The sequence below is a fragment of the Etheostoma cragini genome, chromosome 9, assembly GCF_013103735.1.
Source record: "Etheostoma cragini isolate CJK2018 chromosome 9, CSU_Ecrag_1.0, whole genome shotgun sequence".
Classification (NCBI taxonomy): Eukaryota; Metazoa; Chordata; class Actinopteri; order Perciformes; family Percidae; genus Etheostoma; species Etheostoma cragini.
In genome coordinates, this window is record NC_048415.1 from 14,920,656 (window position 1) to 14,937,191 (window position 16,536).

Consider the following 16,536-nt stretch of genomic DNA (forward strand, 5'->3'; position numbering starts at 1 on the left):
AATATTAGACTCTCCACCAAAAACCCAGCAGTAGACGCAAAGACCAAGTCTGCATATTTAGATTTTTCTGAGGATGAAAAAACAAGAGTCAGCATTCTTCACATTTTCACATTAATGCAGGCTGATTTCAACCTACACAACTTACTCCATCCCAAATGCATTTGCTTTAAAGTCACAATGTCCATTAGATAGTTAGCATATTTTGAGTTATTCTGATGGCATGAGTTTTTGTTGTTTGAAAAATGAGACATTCTCAGATTTGTGCAGCTTGTGTTGCTTTCAACATTTCTGCCCAGTCATCTTTTGACACTACCACTTTGGGACACAATAGGAATTTCAAATTTTACACATAGTGGCTTTGAAGAACAACTAACACCTCCATCACAGCTGGGTGTAGTCAGACTTTCTATCATAGAGGACAGTAAAACACTACTGTTGCCCTGTAGGAAACATGTTTGCTCTATGTGACAGGACAATTCTCACAGGTCTGTCTCGCAGGTTTCCTTCTGGTCCTCAGTCGGATGGACTGTGGCACAGGCTCTCCCTGTCTGTCTTTCTGTCCAGGCTGGACTACAGGAAAGCGCCCCGTGGTGTTGGGGACTTGAACCGCAGATCAAAACTTCAGTCCTGACACTGTTGGGAGGAGCTTCTCATCCTCACCGCATACCCTTTACCGTAAGCCCCAACCCTCCTCGGACAGCAGCCTCTCGCTCTTCTGATCTTCCTGTCACATTCCTCACCTGGGCCACAGTCCTCCCATCCTGACCCTTGACAAAAAAGATCGAGAAGGGTGGGCTCAATGTAAAGTTCAATGGCAACATTAAGCATAATGCAGTTCATTAATGCGTTAACTGAATTAGGAGCAGTTTACGGTTTTAGGGTTGTAGTCTCACAAAACTATTGTAAGTGCAGGATCTCTATTAACAATACAATGATCTAATCATCTGTGCATTTCTAAAAACTTTAGGGAAAAAAAACGTCAAATCACACCACTTGTAAACTTTTTAGATTGTCCTTATTTGTCTTACAGTAAAACTCCTTGGTGTGGACTGATGAAGTTGAAGTAGGAATGAGAGCAGAATAACATGAGGCTGATGAGATGAGCTTCTCAGGATAGGAAGCTCATCCGAAGCCCACATCATCAGTAACAGCTGTGTTCTATTTAGTCTCACCTTCGCCATCAATCTGCCCTGACTACAAGGACTTACACCTACAGCAAGTGTGTTGTTCAGGAAGCACAAGGGACATGTATGTATATATATATATATATATATATATATATATATATATATATATATATATATATATATATACATCTGTGTGTGTGTGTGTGTGTGTGTGTGTGTGTGTGTGTATGTGTGTGTGTGTGTGTGTGTCTGTTTGTATGAGACTTTGGTCTGTTGAGTTCATCTTCTCTTTGGGTTGTAAACGTGTGGTCAGTCAGTCCAGCATTCAGCTCAGACCTCCACAGAGGGAGGTTTGTTTTTAAGTTCAGTCCCTGAACTGAAGAGTGTAAGGCAGCTTCAGTCAGAGGAGTCCAGAAGGTATCTATATCAGAAGACATGCAGGGTGCTGTGGTGGTGGCGCTACTGCTACTGAGCTGCGTAAGTCTGATTGTCTATATCTTTGGTTTCTGTTTAAATATTGATGGATTCAGGTTAGATTTGTTGGGCTTTCTGACAACTTAGCCCAAAGAGGATTTTGTCTGTTTAGATTTTGAATATCTACATAAATTATAAATGCAAATGGATCTGAAAAACTTGCTTCATTTCTATAAATATTATTATTCAGAGATTCAATTACACCAAGAGGATTTGAAATATAGCTTTAATTTTCTTGTCCCATGTGGAAATATGCTTTAAAAAGGCTGAGTACTGAGTATTTAGAGACAGCACATCATCTCATAAGCTTTTGAATCAAACTTAGTTCTCACATTGTCATCTAGCTATTTTGGTTTATTTCTTGGTGTGTAGGTGTTTTCCTATAAATATTGGCATTGCTTTTGTCTGTGTGTTTCTTTGCGAGTTACATGGTGCTTCGCCAGAAGCATCTGAATGTCTGCATCTGGTTTGGGGTGTTCTTACGTATGCATGTAAGAGGATGAGAGGCAGGAGAAGATTTTCACATCAACGAGTAAATCTCATAAAATGCTGTGTAGAAAATGTCACTGCCTTTTTCAACATGGGAAATTGCAGAAGGAAGTATTTGACCTAAAAAAAACTCTTTGGTACTGGAGTGATGCATCTGTTGACTGCCGACTGCTTTTTGTCATGACTGACTTAAACAGTCACACTTATCACACTCTGTTTTTGTCCTTTGTAAATTTAGGCCTGGTCATTAAATATTTTTTTTCACAATATAGTAAATAGTAAAAGGACTTAGTTTGTTATTTCAGTCAGTCGAGAGTATTCCTCTCATACATCAACAATCAGTTAATAAAAAAAAAATAGAAAAAAAGTAGGCACCTATGCAATTGAGCCAGAATTGCCTACCTTTTTTTATATTGTTTATATTTCCTTTACTTTCTCAGGATGAAAGAGAAATTATCGTATTGTTTTTCACCCACAAATCCCTGATTCATTATTCAAGTCATTATGGTCATTTAAATGTCTGCATTTTGTATCTGCTGCACCACAGCTGTATAGTTATAAAAGTTTAGTATATGGGGCGCCCAGATAGCTCAGTTGGTAGAGCAGGCGTCCTTATATAGTGGTTAACTCCTCTTCACAGCGGGTTGGGGTCAACTCCGACCTGCAGCCCTTCACTGCATGTCATTCTCCCCTCTCTCTCCCCTTTCATGTCTTCATCTGTCCTGTCAAAAATAAAGGCCCAAAATGCCCAAAAAGTGATCTTTAAAAAACAAAGAATTCTGTATATATGCAAGCTTTACAGCCTATGTGAAAGATGAGTGTTTCTGACCACGGTGACCCCTAGTGATGAAATGAAAAAAGACACTGTAGCAGACAGCAGTGCCATAAAAACATATTTCACTGAAGCTGAGAGTTTGGAATGAAACTCTTCAAACTGGTGACCTTCTGTCTTCTGTTTTTTGTGTTGTGTTCAGGACACCAACCAGCAGATGATCTTTGTCTCAGGAGATCCAACAGCAGCGGAGCAGAACTGTCGAGATAACAGCAGCACTTGCTTAGCCCTAACAGACACACAGGTACAAATAATACACTACTGTTAGATACCAAACAAACTTTAGGGTTCTTTAAGGTTTATTTCTTGATAGCATCTGTTTAATTGCTCTATTCCCTTAGATTACAATCTTTCAGTTAGGTATGGTTCTTCATCAAGCACAACAGACATTTTTGTTGTTTATTATGTGTAATATTTTATCACTATACCTACTTTACTCTAAATTCCTCTTTAAAGGCTTGGCATATATACACAGGTGTTTTCGTTTATACCTCAACAGGACGACGTTAGGAGGAGCTATGCTGAAAATTATGTTAACTCACCAAACTTCAAGCAACATCAGCGAGATAGCAATCAAGCTTAGTTTGTAAATGCCCAAATATTCTCATTAAAAGAGGTTGAATTAGGCAAAACAAAAGTAAAAAAATGATGTCTGTGTTGGTGAACTGACGGCGTTAGGGCCTTAATTCATCTCTCCCAGCCCCACTCCACTCATCCAAGGTTTGCCATTCTAAAAAGGAAGTCTGTTATACCTGAGATGGTATTAACATGTTAGTATGAATCCCACCAGAAGCATCTATTCTATGGGAGTGTTACTTCTGAACAGAAGCTTTTCACACCACCAAAAAGCACACCATACTGACCTGTAATTTCAGCTTTTTGGGCATTCATTATTGTTAATACTTAACTGCTGTTGTTTATTTATTTATTTATGTCCTAAAATGGACTAATCGCTAATTACTTTGGAGTTATTCAATACTGGGACTGAGGAGAATGGCAATTACAACACTAAGGAATTTACTGATACATCTTGACAGAAATTCCTGTTTTCCTATCTGTTATCCTCACTAAGGACTGTAAATTGGAGTTCAGCACACAGTACATGTTGAGAAATATTTTGCCTTATTTAAACCTTTCCCAGGAGGTTGCATTTATAGATGAGGTGACCCTTCAGCCCAGGATCAGAGTATCATCCAGACCAGAAAATCCCCCTCAAGACACAACTCTACAGGCTGGTCCCTCTGCACTGACACCCAGACAGGATGCAGTGAGCAGCACTTCCCCTCTGAAGTTACATCTGGAGCCAGAGGATGTAGACACCAAAGCTGCAGTGAAAACCCACGCTGACACAGACACTAAGACTATAGGCTCAACCAATGAAGAAAAGGGTAAGGAAGTGAATAAAGGTGAAGATACCAAACCACAGCCATTCTCTCTGGCTGGAAATGAGAAGTTTTCTAATGTGCACCCTGACATATTAGGGACAAAGGAACCTTGGAGGAATGGAGGAAGGCATCAACCGTTTGTTAAAGCAAAGGAGAAGTCCAGCACAAGTGAAGCATCAGTCTTGGATAGTATTGAGATAATTTCAAGCCTTAATGTTCAATCTGAGAACCCCACAGCTCCAAGTGTCTTATCAAGAGATGCAGAAACTGCAAGTACAGAAACATCTTTCTCCAATGGGCCACGGTTTGCTACTAGATCTACTCTTATCTCGAGCCCCATCACAGAATCAAGGTTTGTCAGTTCCAGCGTCTACCCATCATCTGATGGAGGAATAACAGAGGCACAACAGGAGGTATGGCCACTAGTCTTTAAATCTCCAGTTTCAGTGGACCCATTAGCTAAACTCTCAAGTCAGACAGAAGGAAATGCTGTACCTCAGAAAGAGCCAGCTCCAAACCTGACTGTTTTAACTCCCACACAACAAAGTAGAGAAGCATTAAGTACTATGAGCACTGAGGATGAGACGGAAAATGTTGCAGTCAGTGAGATAAAAGAAAAAGAGAATATGCAGGACAGGTTGCAAACTGTTTATCCCCAAACAGGAACTTTACCACACCAAAAAAATTCAGGTGGAGAGCAGGGGAGTGGGACAGAGACAGATGAAGAAGATTTAGAGGAGGATAAGGAAGTGCAAAGACATGCAGAGATGGGAAAAGAAAGTTATGATAATGTCACTGACATGTTTAAAGATTATAATCAGACCTCACCTAATCGGATCTCCAAGTTCAGCACTGAAGACGTATTCATCCAATCAGAGACTGAACCCCCACAGCAGCCTGTTAAAGCAGCCAATCAGCCGCCTACATACACAGCCACACATCACCGGGCAGAATTAAGACCTGGGATCAGAGGTCAAAGGGTAAGGCACTATTTACGTTTAGCAGTACCTGTGTAAATGTTCATAATCAATAATCAAAGCTGGATTTCAGATTTGAAGCTATTTTTATCTTGGTATACTTTAAACGTCAGATGTTATCATAGTGACACTGAGGGTGTATTACATTATAAATGAATAAACAAACCATGTAGGAAATTTTGATCCCATTTGTGTGATATTCTCATCCCATTCTCTATCATGACATTGGATTGAGTTAGCAAAGAGCTGATTTGATGACTGAGATATATATTTGTGTCAATTCTAGCACCTTGCAACAGGACATGCAACAAGCCATGCAACTGTGTGAGTGTGGTAGAGGGGAGGGGGGTAGTCTCTTCAGTATAAGCCATTGTCACCCTCCTCTGGCTAAACTGTGGTACTGTAACCATTGGCAGCGGGTGAGGTGGAGGTTTTGGTCGGCTACAGAAGGTCTGAGCTCCCTCAAAGGTCTGATCATAGAATCACCCCTGAGCCTGATTATTTTTCCACTTTCAAAAAACCCATTCCCCCTTTCCCGTCACTGCCTTTGATTACCATGACAACCAAACCAAACAGAGGAACACAGAGTGGCCACTGTGCACGGGCGTCAGTTGGGTTTGAAATGTGCAGGGGACAGAGACGCATTCGGAAGTGCATTTTCAGAAGTGCTGGATATAATGACTTATTCATTTATTTTTTTTCTTTCGTGCAGGTCATGTTTTGAAAGTAGCTGTCCTGTAGCTTACTAATGCAGATGAATAAAAATGTAGGCTATACATTTACAGGCACATGTAACATTATACTCCAATGTTACAGTTGTTGCAGTGTTGGGAAAGATGTAGTCAGCACAGCAGCAGAACGTCCGTGTTTGTGCCTGAACTTTATTTATTTTTAACTAAATTGAGCTTGAGGTTATAAAAAAAAAGTAGTGGGTACAAAATGACTCATGACAAAATCTGATAGGTATGCATACCCACCGTCCCCATCAAAATCAACTCCTATGTCACAAAGGCGCGTTCTTATATAGCGCTTTTCTAGTCTTAACAACTACTCAAAGTGCTTTTACATAGTACAGGAACCATTCACCATTCACACACATTCATACACTGCGGCCAAGGCTGCTGTACAAGGTGCCACCTGCTCATCAGATACACTCTCACACACGTGCAGCATCGAGGGGCAACTCAGGGTTCAGTGTCTTGCCCAAAGACACTTTGACATGGGACTGCAGGGCCAGGGGTCAAACCATCAAACTTCAATTGGCAGGCAACCGCTCTACCACTGAGCCACAGGAAAAGACGTACATGAAGGCTAAAGGTGGAGAAGGTGGTCATAGCGACAAAAGCAGTGGGGTAATACAGGAATACATGGGGGTTTGTATGCTTTAAAGCGCCCATATTATGCTTATTTTCAAGTTCATAGTTGTATTTTGAGATTGTACCAGAATAGGTTTCGATGGTTTCATTTTTTTTTTTTAAACATATTTTTGTTGCTGCAGATCCTGTTTTAGCTTTCTGTTTTAGCTACACAGTGAGACATCTCTATTCTATACTATCTTTGTTGGGAGTCACACATGTGCAGTAGCTAGGTCAGATCCCATCAGCTAGATAACTCTTCCTCTAACTTTGGTCAGTACAAGGCAGGATTGGCTGGGAGACTTCTTCTACACTTGTGGAATACCTGCAGAACATGGACATGGAAGTAGTTCTTTTTTAGATTATGGTGAACTAGTGTGTGTTGTAGCAGTGTTTTGCCATTGAGAACAATCTAGCGTGCCAGCGCTAGCATGCTATGGTTAGCCACCTTGTCTCGGCTAGTGACGTAAAAAGCCGGCCAGATTTTGGACAGATCACCCGCAGACTGAAGGCAGGACACATTCAGAAACCGTATCTCGATCAAAACAGCATGGCTAGTTTTTTTTCGAAGTTTGTATGCATGTGGAAGCACCAGAGACACAAAATAGCACCCCAAATCCCAGAAAAAAAGTTTCTTTTTCATAATATGGGCATTTTAACTTTTACGTAGATGTGTGTATTGTTTTTGAAGTGTTTTAGTGATTTTTCCTTTGGATAAATAATAAGTTAAAAACAAGGACAGCAATTTCTTATGCTAGTATACATTTGTTGTGTTAACACTGTATCTTACAGCTTTTTTACAACTTTTACAGCTTTCTGTTGTTTCAATTTTCGGCCTGAAAATATAGCCACATGGCGCTCCTCTTCCTCTCTGCCATTCTTCTGCTCCGTCTCTGTCCTGCTTGTGTGTGTCTGTGTGTCTGTGTGTGTGTGTGTGTGTATCTGTGTGTGTGTGTGTGTGTGTGTTTGTGTGCCTGCCTGCCGGTCTCTGCCAAGCTTGGCTGCTTGCTTGCTTGTTTGCCTGGCGCCGCTGAGTCACATAACAGTACAACATTAATCACAAGAGGGAGAAGGAGGAGCAAAGTTGGCCTGCTCTGCACTGTGACAGGAGCGGACACACATACAGCCAAGTTGCCTTTTTTATAAAACTGCAGAAAAGCATACTGGTGAGAAACTAAAACTAAAGAATCAGTCTCATTACTCTGGTATTGACCAATATCAAGACCAACGTTGGTATCAATATTATCAATATTTGGATCAATCCGCCCACCACTAACATGGGAAAAAAATAGATTGACACATTATGGTCCCTGGGATAGCTGCCAGCTATCTGCCGGACGGAAGATTTTGGTGGGCCGCCCCTGAAAGTAACCCTTCTGGACAGACTGAAAACTGTGAAATCCTACAGTGTTTTCATAACAGAAGTTAGCAAACCCCCCAACCCATACACGTACCCAGAATTACACTCAAATCATTACGTTAATCATAATTCAAACATAATAACTATCTGCATTTCTTTATACAGTTAAAGTTTGACTTAGTTTTCATCCCACTGACCCTCTTTTATCAACAAGTCCTAATGTGCCACAGTATATTATTTTTTGTAGTAATAATTATTTAGATTATTTAGTTAACTGTTTCTCCTCACTCTTTTCTCAGGGGTTGCAGGGTCCACCTGGGTTATCAGGACCACCAGGGCCTAAAGGAGACAAAGTATGTACTGTGTTAAATTAACCTAAATCAGGAAATCATTTTAATCAACAGTTCATCAATCAAAGACTACACGCTGAATGGCCCCTAGTGATGATCAGATAGTGTCCAACATACTGCCCAACTGCGCAGCCTTGATATGCAGTGAAACAGCTTTCAGCATTATTATTAGGTCGTTGCTTTAGTTGACAGAAACTTGTTGGCCCTCCAGTAGTGAAGGCCACTGATTCCCAACCAGAGGTACTTGAACCCCAGGAGGAATTTCTGCAGCTTTTTGGGGGTACATGTTAAATATAATCTAATGTAATTGGAACAAATTTGGAAAAATTAAAGATTACAATTTGAATTAAAAGAAGATATACTCATATGGAGTCAGCTACAACACCTGAATACCACATTTTTGGAGTGTGTTAATATCTGTATGATAAGAGCAGTTAGCTAAAAGTTATGTAAGATACTTAATTGTTAAAATAGTTATCTTAAAGTAATGGAAAGTTGAACTTGATAAATGGTTGACACAGTTGGTAAAAGTAATCATACATGGCTAAATAGTTTGTTAAAAGTAAGGGATAAATGGTTGATACCATAAACCGTATATAAAGAGGTTGACACACCGACGGTTTGTACACCATATCTGCTCCGTAAAGTTGCAAAATGGCAAAGAAACAATGTAAAGCAGTGGCAGGTGAAGGGAGCTAATGTCTAGCAACACAACTTAAATATACATTTTCATTTGTTTTAGAAGTTGGTCAACCAAACCAGATATAAGAAGTAAGTGAATATTAGCCTTGCATTTGTCGGGTGTTCAATAAGAAATGTTGGTTTGTGTCAGCTAGTAAGATTAGCCATATTTTGTTTACTAACTAGCTTAGCTGAAGTTAACAGGATAACATTACCGACAAAACGGTTACTTTGAAGTGTTTAACTCACAACTGCAGATAATCCAGATGTACAGTATGCAAAACCGATAATTGGTTTCAACCTCATCTGTAGTTAAAGCTTCTTAGGGCACAACAATCATATTTAAGATTTATTTCCAGGTTTCCAGATTTATTTTATAGGTTTAAATCCTTCTGGTTTAAAATCAAAAATGGTTCTAAATGTCCAAAAGGTAAAAGTAACTTGATTTTAAGGAAGTGCTGTATTTTGTTCCAGGAGTCCGGTGCACTAAAATTAAAAATGGTTTACTGGAGCCCTGAGTTATCAACTGCAAATGAAAAACATTCATTTTTTTCTCTGTCAGTTTTGATCAAAATGTAGATAATGTAATCTTACCTTATCCTATTTGTCACATTAAAGAATCACATTGTGTTCTGTCCTCTCAGGGTTATCAAGGCGTTATGGGCAGGACCGGGCAGACAGGATATACAGGCCCCATTGGTCCTCCTGGCATGCCTGCCATTGTTGTATTTACAACCTCTGAAGAAGAGTGGGAGGCTTTCAAGGTAAACTGCTGTTAGCTCTGACTCAGTCACTTCTCGCTCTTTGGTGCTACACACTTGTATGAATTTGGATCTGGTGAAAAGTAATATTATGCCAATATACTAGCTACTCCAAATTACTGATAACACATACTCTGCCGGTTTTACTGGTTTTAATATATTATTGAGGGTGTTTTTTTGAAACATGAACATAAAAATATCAGTCACATTGTTGGATGGATTCATCTACATTTCAGTATTAATAAAAACATATACTGTTTTGAATTTTGGACTAACGTCACATCTATATATGTAAAGCATTGAAAATACCTAAAACCAGCTAAAGGTTTTACAACACGAATAAAGGCTTATCTTATCTTAACTGTATTATGGCAGATTTGCCAGTTTAATTCATATTTTTTGCTGATAATTACATTTGTCATGTTTGGTCTATTGTTTTGAAAGTTTGTAATCCATCCATCCATCCATCTTCATCCGCTTCTCCGGGGTAGGGTCGCGGGGGGAGCAGCTCCAGCAGGGAACCACAAACGTCTTTCCTGAGCCACATTTTCCAGCTCTGACTGGGGGGTCCCGAGGGGTTCCCAGGCCAGTGTAGAGATGTAATCCCTCCACCTAGTCCTGGGTCTTCCCTGAGGCCTCTGTCCAGCTGGACATGCCTGGAACACCTCCCTAAGGAGTAGCCCAGGGGCATCCTTACCCGAACCACCTCAGCAGACTAGCTTTTTGGGCAAAGTTTGTTATATTAAAGGGAAATCGGTTTAAGGATCATTTGTGAGAGAAATGTGTTCACGAGACAAAAGTAATAATTTCCCTGTTATATTCTTGCAGAAAAAGAAGATCTATAAAAAGTTGATTTCTTCCTGGCCGGTAGGTGTTTGTTTAAAAAAAATTAAAGAAATTTGTTTTTCTTTACTGATGCAAGTTGAAATCCACTTAGTTTGAGTCCTGAACAGCTGCTGGATTTCAACTAACTCCAACAACAAACTGTATTATTACTTTATTTACAGTGTGAAACAGTCAAAAGAAAAAAATACAAAAAACACACACACATTCAAGGATATGTTGTGACTGAGTCTGGTTATTATCTTCAGAAACTTAAGGGTCCTCCAGGGCCTCCTGGACCTCTTGGAGATGATGGTCCAATTGTAAGTAGACAAAAGTTTTAAGGATCTCTTGAAATGACATGGTCTGAACAGCTATCTATTTACACTTTATTACACTGTAAAATTCCAAACATAGAAAGATTGTAAAAAGACTCCTGTGGCTAATTTTGTATTTCAGGGGCCACCCGGAATCACTGGGAAGCAAGGACAAAAAGGAGTTCAAGGGAAAATCGTAGGTATCTCCAATCTATTTGCATCTTACCAGATTCTACAGTAATGCTTTGCCTGCTATCTTATGGGCTACTTCATCATGCAGCTCTTTAATAAGGATTATTTAATTTGCACCTCTTCAAGTGTCCATTGTAACATTTATATTGCTAAACTCCACAAACTGTACATTATTACAGTTACAGAAGCTCCACATTGAATTCATAACTAAAGGAGGACTTTGATTTCTTTGACTAATATATGTAGAACAACATGGAGTGCAAAATTATGAGGGAATGTGATAATCTAACATAAAACTGCAATTTACACACATTAAGATGTACATGGACTGCTGACTAAGCGAACATCACGCGGTGGTTGTAATTGTAATTTATTTTTTTGAACAGGGACAGTGCACAAAAAACATTAATATATGTCTTGTGCCAGATTGTAGCGAATTGCTCATTTCTGCCCGCAGTCCCTGGTAGATGGTGAATTAAAATACAGACAAAGTATTCACAGTTCAACATACACAATACAGATAAATGAAGTCCTAAAAATCTACAGACATTATTGTCTCCCATCCCACCCCAGAAACACACAGTAATGTAGCACATTAATTTACTAGTGGGAGCAAATCTTCTTAGTTAACAACCATTGCTTTGCATTACGTGAACATGAGTGCAAGTTAGTGCAGGAAATTGGCTCTGTAGGAAGATAATTCCACTGATTTCTAGCCACATAGGAGAATGTTGTCCTCCCAAATGTGGTTTTGCATTGTGGAATGTGGACTACATTCACCCCTTGTGGCTGATCTAGTTACCCGTGTTGCTTTTTCAGAGCAGAGTGAAAAAAAATCTTTTCAGAGGAGGTGCAGAAGCATTATGAATTCTTTTAAAAATTAGGCATACAGATGGTAAGTCATTAGCATATATACTGAATAGCAGTGGTCCTAAGATTGACCCTTGTGGTCCTTCCAGAGTGCATGCTTTAAGTGGTGACAGTCTAATTCACCCTCACACACTGGTGTTGGTCACTCAGATAGGCCGGTTTGTTTAAAAGTATTTTATGATTGACAGTGTCAATCCGTAAATCAAGGAAAACTGCTCCCACCAATCCTCCTTGATCTAGGCTTTGATTACTTCAAGGAAGTAGCAGTAGGCTGTTTCAGTAGAATGTTTTTTCCTGAAACCAAATTGCATAGAATGTAGAATAGCCTTGGGACCCAGGTGAGTAATTAATTGTTCTGACAGCAATTTTTCCATCACCTTTGAGATGGCTGGAAGGATGCTGATAGGCCAATAGTTGCTGACCTCCTGTGAGTCCCCAGATTTATGTACAGGGGTAACTATGGCAAATCTCAGGCTACTGGGGAAGATGCTCTCATGTATTGACTTGTTTATTAAAAAAATTAAAGGAGAGGTTATACGTTGTCTATGCAGTTGTCAAACTGAAGGGCAGAATTGCAACTAACCAGTGTGGGAGGGAGGTGGGTTTTTGGAAAACTCAAAGTCAGTTTTCACATTAGCATGTGTTGCAACAACAAGGCTATCAGTTTGAATTACAACATTGATATGGAGCTGTGCACATTTGTGTTTTTCCTTACCAAGCTATTAGTCAGTGCTTTTCCAAAGTCTTTTACTATTCCCTTTGGCCTCTCTGATAATCTTAAGGAAGAAGTTTGGTCTTGCCTTTCTGAGTTGCTTTGTAACTTGTTTTCTCAGGCTTTTAAAAATAAGATGATCAGTGATTAGTCTTAATTTAAGAAACTTCTTTAGAAAAGCATCTCTTTTTCTCTTTAGGTCCCAGAGATCGCAGGTCTGCCAAGGCAGAATTTTGTATTTCCTGGCCTTTGTTTTTGTATATTTCAACAAGATATCTTTGAATGCAGTTACTTTATCATTGCCAAGCCAATTTTAGGTTGAAGTCACCTATAAGTATAACTTCTTTTCCTTGGTATTGTTTGAGAATTACAGATAAACAGTCAAAGAAAACATTAGTAGTAGAGTGAGGTCGATAAACTGCAAGCATAGCAAAAGACATTTTAGGGGATAAGGTGATAGTAACCCCTACGCACTCTATTAATGTTTTCATTAATTTCAAGTTGTTTGCTGTGAATGCTTTCTTTCACATAAATCAGACCCGCGCCCCCTTTCCCTTTACTTCGGGATCGTCTATAAACATTATAACCCGGTACATTAAATTGTTGATGAAAGGGTTGTAGGAGTCAACCGTGTTTCAGGTAGTCATTATTTGAGTTTGATAGTAAATGTTAAATTTTTTCAGTCTTTGAAATGACGCTACTTATATTCAGTCCACCAAAGATGCCTTCACGTTTGTTTTTCGGACTCCAAAGAATGCACACATGGTTTACAGTCTGAAACAGTTTCATTTGTTGTTGTTTATAAATTCCAGTGGTGCAATTTGTCTTTATATGTATACTTGGGGCAGATGTTAACAGCACCAATATCATGTTCATACACAAGATTGTCAGTGGTTTTTGACCTTGTAATCCAGCCGGGAAAAAATTAGGTGGTAGTTATGGTAGTATATTCTTGGTGGTAGCAAGGATGTACTGGTTACTGGTTTTGAGGGATACTTTGTAAAAAGTATGTGATGTAAAATGAATATGCACAACAAGGTGATATAAAATAATAAATGAAGAATGTCATGACGCACAAGTGATAGCTACAGGATTTAAACCAGAAACTACTACTCAATATGTTTTCCAACAACACACCAACAATACAATAACACACTGTAATGGACCAGAACATGGTACTTCAGTACTGATTTGTGATATAAATAAGAAAATATGTTATAAAAATGATCTGATGTTCCACAACAAATATTCAGATTAGACCAAGCGAACTGCATTATATGTTGTGTTGTGTTTTAGGGCAATCCTGGACCACAAGGTATGCCGGGTCCCCAGGGCCGACCTGGGCAAGACGGGACCCCAGGAGAGGACGCTAATCCCGGCCCCGCTGGCTTACCTGGAGAACAGGTAAATCCACCAAGAGACATGTAAAATATATGTGTATTTTCATAGTTAGTAAGAATATAATACCTTATATATAATAATATAATATTATTGTTCTTTGTGTTCATCCCCATAGGGTCCCCAAGGCTACAGGGGAGATAAGGGCAGCAAAGGGGAGCTGGGTGAGTGGGTAAGAGTGGCCTGGACTTGTTATGTTATGGGAACTGAAATTATAGAGGCCCAAAATACATGTGTATCTCCATCTCTGTCTAAATTTCTAAGTATTGTTGCAGTTAGCCTCAAAATAATTAGTTGCTCAAATCCACATGTCATGTTATTAGCACTGGGTATTACAAAAGTGGTGGATATTCTTTTGTGAACCTTTCTGGGGCATTTCATTTATAGTTATTTGTCAAACTCCTATTTCTCCGTCTCTAGGGTTATCATGGGGAGTCTGGACCTCAGGGAAATAGTGGACAAAAAGGAGACAAGGTCAGATTCCATCACACACACACACACACACACACACACACACACACACACATTTTTCATCAGTAGAAGGGTGGTACATGTGATTCAGATTTGACTTTCTTTGTTCCAACCAGGGAAATAAAGGAGTCAGAGGCGTCGGTGGTGTCCCTGGCTACATAGTAAGTACAGATTACTATACTATTTAATGACAGCCCCTTTTGCGCCCCCATCATCATAAAGTCATTATATAAGGTGCAATTTCAAATACACAATAACTTTTTACTGTTCTAAAAAAGAATTACTTATTGTTGTGCATTTCTATATTGCAACATCTGAACTGTCCTATGTTGACAGGGACCGCCTGGATCCAGGGGTCCTCGTGGTTCTCTAGGATCATCAGGAGCACCGGTCAGTGTCAGACAGCTCACTGGGTGACAATTTTCCATAGGCTATCTACATAAATAACAATCATATACTCCATCATGATCATCAGAGTGTCAGGGAAAATGAGGCTCGCACCCTAAAATGTAGAGTAGAGGATTTATTTAAATAAGACTTACAACTTACTTGTCCTGTACGGAGAACAGAACATGACTTAAGTCTCAATCATAAATAAAGAAATGCATTAAAAAATAAATAAATAAATACAGATATAAATAAATAAATATATCTAGTAATATGTGAATAAATAAATAAATGTAGAAATAAATGTATAAAGATAGAATTAAAAGAATATTTCTACATTTTTGTCCAACTACACTTATTTATTACTGTCTTTATGTGTCCATATATTAATGAGGTAGGAGGTCCTAACCTCAGTTTAAAGCGTGATTGGCTACAGGGGTGAGTTCAATTTGGGTCTACAACTTTTGCCTTATGGTGAGACCATAGATATACTGTAACAAGTGAGACATTGCAGATTGCACAGAGGAACAGGCAGGAGCCGACTGCTGCTCTCTTCTGCTCCCTGCTATGTTATTGTTACAGTAAAATTTTTCCTCATCGATTATACGTTATTTCACCCTCAATCCATCATCCACTATTACTCAGAATGGTCATTTTCATGACCAAAACCGCCGCTGATAAAGTGCTAGCGGTTGTTATTGAGGCTGCTATCACTATACCCAAGGTGCTTGCATTTTTGTGTATTTTTTGACATGAATGATCCGGTTATGAGGCTTATCCCGTGTTTGATCATATTTGATTTTGAGAAACTCTCTCCACAGATGTAAAACCTATTAGCAATATATACATGAGAGGGTGGGATTTAACGTTAGCACGACAGTGATGCGTTTAGCACCGAGGTCCATAGAATTAGCTAAGCATCACTGCAGTGCCAATCTCATTGTGTAGTCAAACTTTGTTGAGATCATAGGATTTCACATACTGAATAAATACTGCACACATGAACACAAAAACTACATTGCTAGCTCAATTGTTTTGTAACAAAGATATTTGCTGAAACTAAAATGTTTATGTCAACAGATTTAGCTAGCTGCTGTACGTCCCCCGCATGTGAAGTCTGTCCCCCATCTATCTGTTTCTCTACTGTTAAAATGCTTTGAGCATTTGGTTCAGGTTTAGGTAGCGATGAACAGATCTTGACAGATCACACTGTACATTTTTTTCTGTGAGATATGCAAAGCATCTGCCTAAATGCGCACAGCTGAATTTATTTACTTAGACTTCTTTAGTTATTTAGAATTAGTACTTTAGACTTTAGAAGTCATATTCTTTCCTCCATAGCCCCGAGGCAGGCAGGCAGGCAGGCAGTCAGTCGAAACCAAGACAAAATCAAAAAACCCTAGAATACCAGATGACACGAAAGAGAGAAACAGACACAGGGAATGACAGGTTAGGGAAGACAATGAACTGACAAGAGACAAAGGCAGCACAGAAACTCAATACACAAGGTAACTAGTGTGAAACAAGAAACAGGTGACACCAGGGGTCAGGAACAGGTGAAACACATCAGGCTGGG

The 16,536-nt window shown here is 39.3% G+C and overlaps 1 protein-coding gene across 1 annotated transcript; it reads left to right on the forward strand.

Annotated features, from left to right (window-relative positions):
* The first annotated feature begins 1,466 nt into the window (after window positions 1–1,466).
* LOC117950831 (collagen alpha-1(XV) chain-like) lies at window positions 1,467–14,990 on the forward strand. The gene is made up of 9 exons (XM_034882177.1): window positions 1,467–1,604; window positions 3,065–3,166; window positions 4,064–5,287; window positions 10,620–10,658; window positions 14,001–14,108; window positions 14,221–14,274; window positions 14,523–14,576; window positions 14,690–14,734; window positions 14,910–14,990. Exons 1-9 carry the CDS (start codon window positions 1,563–1,565, stop codon window positions 14,988–14,990), a joined length of 1,749 nt encoding a protein of 582 aa, XP_034738068.1. The 5' UTR covers window positions 1,467–1,562.
* Window positions 14,991–16,536: the final 1,546 nt, after the last annotated feature.

Coding starts and splice junctions, on each gene's coding strand:
- LOC117950831 (XM_034882177.1), top strand. CDS start 1,563: ATGCAGGGTGCTGTGGTGGTGGCGCTACTGCTACTGAGCTGC. Junction 10,659..14,000: donor AGTTGATTTCTTCCTGGCCG/GTAGGTGTTTGT, acceptor GTTGTGTTTTAG/GGCAATCCTGGACCACAAGG. Junction 14,735..14,909: donor GTGGTGTCCCTGGCTACATA/GTAAGTACAGAT, acceptor CTATGTTGACAG/GGACCGCCTGGATCCAGGGG.